Source organism: Hipposideros armiger, unplaced genomic scaffold (assembly GCF_001890085.2).
Source record: "Hipposideros armiger isolate ML-2016 unplaced genomic scaffold, ASM189008v1 scaffold_476, whole genome shotgun sequence".
NCBI classification, from domain to species: domain Eukaryota; kingdom Metazoa; phylum Chordata; class Mammalia; order Chiroptera; family Hipposideridae; genus Hipposideros; species Hipposideros armiger.
Genome location: NW_017731826.1, coordinates 291,908 through 301,278, shown reverse-complemented (window position 1 = coordinate 301,278; position 9,371 = coordinate 291,908). Strand labels below are relative to the sequence as shown.

Here is a 9,371-nt window from a genome sequence, read left to right as displayed (position 1 = left end):
GTAATAGATATGTATGATACTGGGGGGAAATGGGGCGGCAGATTGGGGGAGGGGGGTTGTCACTTCAAGGGGTAAAAAGTGTAACTATTGCACTGTGTTGTACAGCTGAAACTAATTCTAAAAAATGTGTATTTCATAATAAAAAATAATTTAATAAAAAAATAAATTAATTTTTAAAAAAAGCACAAAAAAATAACAACAAAAAAACATAATGCAACTCACTGAAGGGTGATAACAGTGATATAATAAAAATGTACTCCCTCCCCCCAAAGTGGAATTACTAAGTCAATACGATTCTATTATATTTTCCCCAAAATAACATTAATCAAGACTCTTGTGGGCGTATTAGCACGCTCATCACCAATATCTCTGTAGAAGAGAAGGTCAGAAAGACATCTGTTGGCCTGACCAGGCCTAGACAGCCTTTGCTGTCACCTCAGGGCTGGACTGCAGCTCATATTCTATTACTTAGGTGCACACACTGAGGAAAATAAAAAGAGCTAGATAAATGATGCATTACAAGAACATTTTACAATCATCTTAACTCTGTGTTAATGGAAACATCCCCACTAATGAAATTTTCAATAGATGTTGCTCAAACCACCCTCCCATGTTATACTACATGTGTCCATTTCTTGTACCGCTGCCAACAAGTATTTTGAAAACTGCTTTGTCTATCTTTCTACTGACCTGTTTGACAAACCCATGACTTTCCCTTTCTTAACACAAACCAAGAAGGTGAGAAACAAAACCAGTAAGTGAGATTTCAGTATTAGCTCCATGATAGTCTTACATGAAAGTAATAAGTAATAGCCTCAATTACTAAATATCTCTATTTTACTTCACCTTAAGATTTCTAAGTGTATTTAGGTAACACAGAGACGAATATAAAAATAAATGTATACTAAAAATATCAAAGACCAAGTTTGTAGAAGATTTCAAATACCTTTCTGAAAACATTAGACCTATATTTTAGAAGTATTTCATCCCTCCTTTAACAATATATACATTTATAAATATGTGAGTATACAGATAAACAGACCTTAATGAATGAAGTGTTCTTGAAAATTTTATATGGAAAACCGGTTAGCTTTAATTTCTTCACAATTTTTATGGATTTATCCAGATCAAGGACAACTCCAGTGGCAGCAATCCGGAAATCAGGCTAAAAAGGAAACACCCAAAATTTGAATACAGGGATAACATCAGCAGGAGAAAAACTACAATTCTCTGTAATACAACAAATTACCAAAGTACATTTCACTTACAATCAGCTATCAAAGAACAAGAAAGAATATCTGAACATGCAAAACAGTATTTTAACAAAAGTAATGTGAAACTATAGTATACATAAGCCCAACTAGTGACGAGGTCTTCAGTATTTTCCTGAGGGTGACTTCATAGTAACATAATTTCAAACAATGACCTATTTGGAATGAAAAGGACAATGAAAATTTGATTATAATATTTAAGAAATGTAATTTTGGACCTCCAGGGTGGATTCCATCTGCTCGTTATTCTGTTTCTTTTCTGTGAAATGGGGCCCATAAAACCTGCTCTGGTTAATCAGATCAAAGCTGTGTGAACACACTTTGCTAACCTGACATCACAGGGCTGACTGCATGTCCAGATGGTGTCCGATACACCCCCAGAACCTGGTACAGTAGTTAGAACATGGCAAGCACTGTTTAAATATATTTAGAAAAATAAGTCCAAAAAGTACCTTAAAATATTAAATGTCATCAGTACCACCACAATTCTGCTTCTACCTCCCTCTACTCCCACAACCTACTTAAAGAGATGTAGAAAAATGAAAAGCAAAGAAATTAGCTATATATACTCAAAAGGATTAATTGTCAACTTAAAGTTGCAGGTACTTATTCCATATTCAAGATATATTTCTCAAACACAGGCTGTAAAATAAAACATCTAAGATATTTACCATTATGCCACTGACAGACTGTACTGCCAAGAACCCAGTTCCTTGTGGAGTGATAGGACCTTAAATAAAACAGAAAAAAATATATAATGAACCACAAAATTTGAAATCTGTTTTACATACATACTCCAATCCAAAAGAGAAAGAAAAATCTTACAAATTAGGATTTCATGAAAAAGACAAAACTATAATGATAAAGCCTAAAAGGTTTTAATTAACCTAAAACCAAATTATCTGAGTCACTTTTACCCCAAAAGTTTGCTCCACAATGCATGTGCTGTGGGGTATATTTTAGAAGCCTTTGTCTTCCATTGTGGTCTTCAATATAATAGAGTGGGATAGTCTGAAACCTCCTCCATCCTACAGAAAAAATGATTGGATCACGGGACTTGAGGATTTTCTTATACCAACGATGTTTCTTCAGACGCACCTGAGGTGGGAAGAGATTTCAGTAAGATTATTGGTGGAAGTTATGTCCAAAAGCCCAACTAATTGTTGAGTACAAAGCAAGGGTACCTACCTGTACATATCCAACGTTGCCCTCACTACTGCCCAAACCACCCACAATAATTGGGTAATGGGGGTCAAAGTTAAGCACGAATTCACAAGGGACATTCTCTATCTCAATTCGGACATACATCCCAGGTCGAAAGCCCTCATATTGAACTCTGGCTTCATCATCTTGATCTTCAAACTCTGCCTGGTTAAGCTATATATGAGAGGGGGAAAAATAAAAACAATAAAAACCCAAAATGCTGTTATCATTGATAAATGTAAGACATTAAATGTTTGACATTTAAAAAAATGAGCAATTTCTAAATAAAGGACCCATGAACAGAATTACTTAGGCTTTAACCTAATTATAAATAATATACATTTTATCTTCAAAATTTGTTCTGGATATGTCCCAACAATTTTCTTCTTGGTTGTTCCAAGGTACAGCAAATGTGAACAACTCTGAAACGAGCCCTTAATGCCATCAGCAACCACCCTCCACCTCCCCAGTCCACACATTCTTTTCTTACTCTCCAAACAATTACTTCATTTTCTCTCCTTTCTTCAAAAACCCCAGTACCTACATTCTCACTCTTAGCTGTTGACTGTCTCCTAATTCACTAAGCCATCTAAACTGAGCCATCTAAAAGAACTGCCACAGCCAACCCCTCTACCAGCGTTTACACCCATATCTAGCCTTTCAGTATAGCTCTACATTGTTCAATATGGTAGCCACACATGACTTTTTAAGTCGAAATTAATTAAAATTAAGTAAAAAATAAAAAAATTCAGTTCCTTAGTCACATTAGCCACATTTCAAGTGGTCAGTGTCAACACGTGGCTAGTGGCTACAATACGGTACAGCACAGATACACATTGCTCTTATCACATTCTACTGGTGGCTCTTATAGATTATTTATCAACGCCTCCATTTAATATCAAGCTTCACTTGCACATCAGATAGATATCATCCACTCTTGGACTTTATTTCAACATATCTTGCCTATTATTCCTTTCATCTTAAAACCTTTTGACTCCACTTCCTCCAACTAGTCCCCCCATTTCTCTGCTTCTCTCTGAAGAAAAATGCCACAGAAATTGTCTATAATTGCAGTTTGCAGTTCCTCTGCTCCCATTCTCTTAAATTTCTTAAAACTGGTCATTAACCCACACTCCATAAAATTGCTTGCCAAAGTCATTCAAAGGCCTCCACGTTTCTAATCCAGTAGTCAATTCTGTCTTAATTGTAAATACGTTGCACGATTTAAAACAATTAATTACTTCCGTCTGTAATAGCCTCCGGCACACCTCATATTCTCTTAGATTTCTTCAGTCTCCTGAGCTCTACTCAGCCCCCACTGCTGTGTCTGCCTTGCTGCCAGCCTCCTACACAGGAGGACCCAGTGTCAGTCCTGGTCCTCCCCTCTCCTGTCTGTGCCCGTTCCCAGGTCACCCCATCCATGCCACAGCGTCAGTCAGCCTCTAGCCGCTGAGAACTGCACATCTAAGTCCTTGGCCCCCACCTCTCTCCATAACTCCTCACTGCCTACTTGACACCCTACTTGTCTGAAAGATAATTCAAACCTAAGAGACCTAAACTTCATCTTCCTGGACAAACCTACACCAGCTAGAAGGCTTTCTGTCTTACTCATGACAACCCAGTTCTTCTAGTAAGTCATCCTGACTTTCTCTCACGTACTCCACATTCAACCCACCAGGAAATCCCATTGGTCTGCCTTTTAAATAAAGTACACCCAGAACTTGGCCCTTCCACCTCCACTGCCACAAGCCTTCCCACCCCCAGGGTGAGTTCCCTTAATCTTGCTGGACTCTGCCAGAGAGCTGCTCTCAGAGATAATTAGGTCACACTTCTGTCTCTCCTCTGCTCAGATGGACTTCCATTTCATTCAGAGTGAAAAGTCAAAGCCCTTTACGATGGCCCACAGGTTCTAGGTGGTTTTATTGTACATTGTAAATGCCTAAAGCAAAGGCTTCAGAACTATGGGGCTGGCCGAGTGGCTCGTTGGTTAAGAGTTGGCTTGGGAGCGCGAGCTCTTAGCAGCAGGGCCGCGGGTTCAGATCCCACCAGTGACGCTGCGCCCTCTACAGCTAAGATGGTGAACAACAGCTCGACCTGGAGCTGGGCTGCCGTGAGTTGCCCATGACAGCGTAGGCTGCAGTGGGACTGCAGTGGGTTGCCGTAAGCTACCGTGAGTGGCTGGCAGCCAGCATGAGTGGCCGGCAGCCGGCGCCAGTTGCCGTGAGCTGCCGTGAGCGGCTGTCCAATGGCCAGCAACCAATCTGCCTCAGCGGGGAAGAGCACAATGATCAGAATACCAACATGAGCCAGTAAAGTGACCTCCTCCACAACTAGACTGAAAAACAAAAGGACAGCAACTTATCTGTTCCCCTTCTCCTATTCCCCAACGCTGTTCCTTCCCCCCAATTCCCCAATAAAATCTTAAAAAAAAAAAAAAAGGCTTCAGAACTAGCTTTACTTTCCTGGCTGCTTCTGCCAAAGGTCAGCACAGACTCAGAATCACTGTTAATGACTAACCAGGAAATGCTTCTCTGACTCAAAGAAGGCGTAGGTTGAGCAGAGCCTGTGGACCACATTTTCACAGATCACATACTCATCTTGCACAAGGCATACTGAGTATGGTCCAGCTTACAGAACTTCCTGGTGTCCCACTTGTCAAAGCACAACCCACACACTCACCATCACCTGCACATGCATCTCTGTGTATCTTTCAGAGTGAGTGCACTACCCTGCTCAGACTAGACTCTCTCCCTTTCAACATTCCACATGCACCCTTTTTCTCCACATCTGCCCTCAACTCGAAATATTCCCTGAACTCTGACCAAAGTGAGTTTTCAGAACATCTTTCCTGAAGAGCACTGGTGTGTACAGATGCTACACAGACCTAGAATCACCTGCTCATTCAAATGATTTAATTGCGGTTCCAGGGTGCAGGTATCAGAAGGCTAAGGCAATGCTGGCATTTAAATAAACATACTGCCTCAAGTCACTATACTGTAAGATTCTCAAAAGAGGCAGCAGTTCTCAGCCATTTCTGTTTCCTCAGCACTTAATGCTTGGGTCTTTCTGGTGAGTTTCTGGCTGAAGAAACAAGCTGGTGGCTGCATGAGTAAACAATCACTGCATCTCGACATAGGGTCTGAGTGAGAGGCACAGAAGCAGGTCAGGCAGCAGAGATCTGAAGAAAGTCAGGAATCCACAACACTGAATTACAGCCTTGGAATGAGGGTGACAGATCTGATTTCTTACCTGTGCTTGTTTCTGCATTTCTCCTTTAAGATCATCAAAGTACGTGCTTTCTCCTTCATCATATTCTGCATCAAACATCTCCTTCAATTTTCTCTTCTTATCCAAATGTTTTTTCTTGGCACTTTCCTCTGGGTCAATTTCCTCCTTAATTTCTTCCTCTACATCTTCAACCTTAAATTTCCAGAAAAGAAAATTTTGTAAAAGTTTGTGGAGATCTCTTTTTTTAAACTTAAGGCAGATTTTAAAAGTTCTACTTGAGCTTCAGAAAGCTTAGTTATGATCATGAAAATAAAACAAAACACAGTCTTCAGCTCTAAATAACATGCATTGCTATAAGAGACATTTAGACATCTGCATTACAATTAACTGCCATTCCTTAATCTGTCTGGGATGCCAAAAAGTAAATAACAGCAAATGTCCCCAACCCAGATACTGTTCTAAGGAAATCTTAAGGCGAACTGGGAATAAGTTTTTCCAAATGGCACCTAAATTTAAGAAGAGGAGAATGATGGCAGCAGGAATGGTGAAGAGGAAGACAGTGACTCAGGAGCTAAAACTTTCAGTAACTGAAGAATCGTGACAATAAGAGGTAATAGGTATTAACCAAAAGATCAGTAACAAATAAACCAAGAACCTCTGGTCTGTCCCCACCCTCCATTGTTTACAGATAAACAAGATATGAATTTCTCAAAATAGACTCTATTCAGATCAAGGACCCGTGGCTGGCAGCAGGCCAGGCCAAAGTCATACCTGAGTGCCCATGCCTGGTTTTCCCTTGTGCACGTCCCCTGTTTCCAGGTCTTCAAAGTCTCCATAGAGCTCATCTGGAAAAAGAACACCCACATGGCTGCTCTGTGAGTAGGGTCTGCATGTGACACTCTAGTACCACCCAGCACCGGGTACAGTGCATTCTGCTTCCCTAACTTCATTTTTACTGTTCCTCTTGCTACACATCCTGCCCTTGCATAGACTTCTCTTTTTATTACATTATATCATCATCTGTTTAGGTTAAGTAAACACACCCAGTCCACATTTCCATACTTCACTTTGACATCCCACATAGCCAAGAGCCATGTTCCCAGTGTAGGTAATAGGGATTAGGCAGGGATGCACAGAGAAGGCTTGCATGGCCCTGCAGGTGAGACCCTAAAACAACAGTTCAAAGAGTAACGATAGGAGGGAGGTGGGGATGGGAAGAAGGTGAAGGGATTAGGAAGTATAAATTGGTAGTCATAAAATAGTCACAGGGATATGAAATACAGTATGGGGAATAGAATCAATAATGTTGCAAAGACTATGTAGGGTGTGAGATGGGCACTGGACTTATCAGGGGGATCACTTCATAGACTGTAGATGCCTGACCACTGCGTTGTACACCTGAAGCTGAAGTTGAACAATATTGAATGTCAACTATAATTAAATACCAGGGGTGCCAAAAAAAATGTATACAAGTGGACACTTTGGTCAATGTTGCTCAAGCAGTAGTTCACTATAATCAGAAGTGTCTGGACACTGATGATAACCACTTTGAGCACTCTTGTAATTGCAGAAGTCAAGCGTGACTTGTATTCATCTTTTGTTATCGGTATATATTATTACAATTTTAATATAGTTTTCCTTTCTTACAATGTGTATACATTTTTTGGCACCCTCTGTATATATGGTCACAGATGTAAAATACAGCATAGAGAATATAGGCAACGGTAATGTAATAGCTATGTATGATGTCAGAGGGGTAGTACACTTGGGGGGGGCGATCACTTTGTGAGGGGTGTAAATGTCTAATCATTATGTTGTTTTTTACACCTGAAACTAATATTAAAAAAATGAAAAAAAAGTAACTTGAGAAGCCACTTAGATAATAATAGCACATTTGAAAAAGAGTCTCAACAGTAAGATCAACACAACATAACCATGTGACATACCTAGGGAAAACCTTAAGATTACATAAAAGATATCATTTAGATTACATAAAATAGTGCTAAGCCCACATGAAGAGCTTGCTCATTCATTCATTCAGTTTTGGAGCTCTAAATTTAGTTATGGGTCTTACCCTTAACAGAAATAGACCAGTTCAAACTCCTCTGGGAGACAACTTTAGAAGGGTATTAAAACATTTTCACATAAGAAAGAGCCAAGAACCAAAGAGCCAAGGAATATATAAAAGATGGGAAGATTTCATTGTAATAAAAACAAAAAGGGATAACATACTTAGGAATGAATATGAAATGTGCTGGATCTTTATTCTAAAAACTGTAAGAGCTTTAATATGGTACCAAGGACCCAGGGAATAACACTAGTGAACACTTTTCAGTGCTTTACCTGCCTTACCTATGTATGCTATGTTCCTCAGCATGGCCCAATGAAGGAGGCATTATTAATATCACCTGCTGAACAGATGAAGACTGCCGTGTGTTAGGAAAGGAAGACTCAGTATCAGGAAGACACCAACCCTGCCTTTGACACAGTTACAAGAGAAATAACCACCAAGGATTTCTGATCTGGAAGAGAGGATATATACACATTTCCTTTGTTGCTATCAACTACGTATAACTATCAACTCCAGAAATAACACAAGAGCCCAAGAGACAACCAAAAGTGAACTCTGAAAGGTGGAAAGAAAAAGATGGGTTGGCAATGGTCCCCAGCACTAGAGAAATGACATAGTGGCCACTGTCTCACTATACCACACCCTACAGAAAGGCGACTCCAAGTCAGTGTTCCCAACCCAAAAGCTAGCAATAGAGGGAAGCCCAGATAGGCTCATCCTTCCTCCCAGATCAAACTGACTTCACCAGCAACACCAGGTACCCTGAGCAGCAGTGGCAAAAAACATGGATCAGGAACCTCGTGACAATAAGCGATGAGGAAAAGTGCTCACCTTCCCTAAGGAACCTCAATGTCCTTTCCTTCACCAAGATATACGTACCAGGTGACCAAGGGTTATCGGCAAGGGGGGATTCTACCAGCCATGAGACTCTCTTCCTCCACCTAAAACAATGTGTATCTGGGACCAGCAAAGGAGATCCCCCACAAGAAGCAAGCTGGCTACATAAGCCAAGGCAATCTTCCCTCACCTACCCGTATCAGATGGCCCAGGCTGGGGAAGCTCCTCTGTTCCCTCAGGGGACCGGTGGTACCAGATAAATGAAGCAGACCAGCACAGCACTGCAAAGGCTCTCAAATTCAATTGTCATTGGAACCCCAGCCCACAAAGTAGGCCAGGACCTGCACACAACTTAAATAGGATGATGCCTGCTAAAATGTAAAAAATTACACAGGGCTGAGAGTATCCTAACATAATAAACAAAATGTATAGGATACAACAGAAAATCACCTGTCACATGCACAACCAGGAAAACTGTAGTAATTTGAATGTGAACAGACAACTGATTGACACCAACATGAAAATGAGCCAGCCATTGGAACTATCTGACTAGTACCTTAAGCAGCTATTATAAAAATACTTCAGCAAGTAAATGCAAACCCTATGGCAACAACCAAAAAACTGAAAACCTCAGGAAAGAAATTGAAGAACCAAAGGAAATAACAGAATTGAAAAATACACTAACAGAAAAGAAAGGAAGAAAGAAAGAAAGAAAGAAAGAAAGAAAGAAAGAAAGAAAGAAAGAAAGAAAGAAAGAAAGA

At 40.3% G+C, this 9,371-nt stretch overlaps 1 protein-coding gene across 1 annotated transcript in view; it reads right to left on the bottom strand.

Moving 5' to 3' along the window:
• The window catches only part of BMS1 (BMS1 ribosome biogenesis factor), a 52,026-nt gene that overhangs the window by 11,306 nt on the left and 31,349 nt on the right, over positions 1-9,371 (bottom strand). Inside the window, exons 14-19 of the mRNA XM_019666614.1 lie at positions 6,474-6,547; positions 5,724-5,894; positions 2,460-2,648; positions 2,189-2,369; positions 1,943-2,001; positions 1,043-1,165 (exon numbers count right to left, since the gene is read on the bottom strand). Of these exons, the coding sequence (XP_019522159.1) occupies positions 1,043-1,165; positions 1,943-2,001; positions 2,189-2,369; positions 2,460-2,648; positions 5,724-5,894; positions 6,474-6,547 (797 nt within the window). The remainder of the gene's footprint in view (positions 1-1,042; positions 1,166-1,942; positions 2,002-2,188; positions 2,370-2,459; positions 2,649-5,723; positions 5,895-6,473; positions 6,548-9,371) is intronic.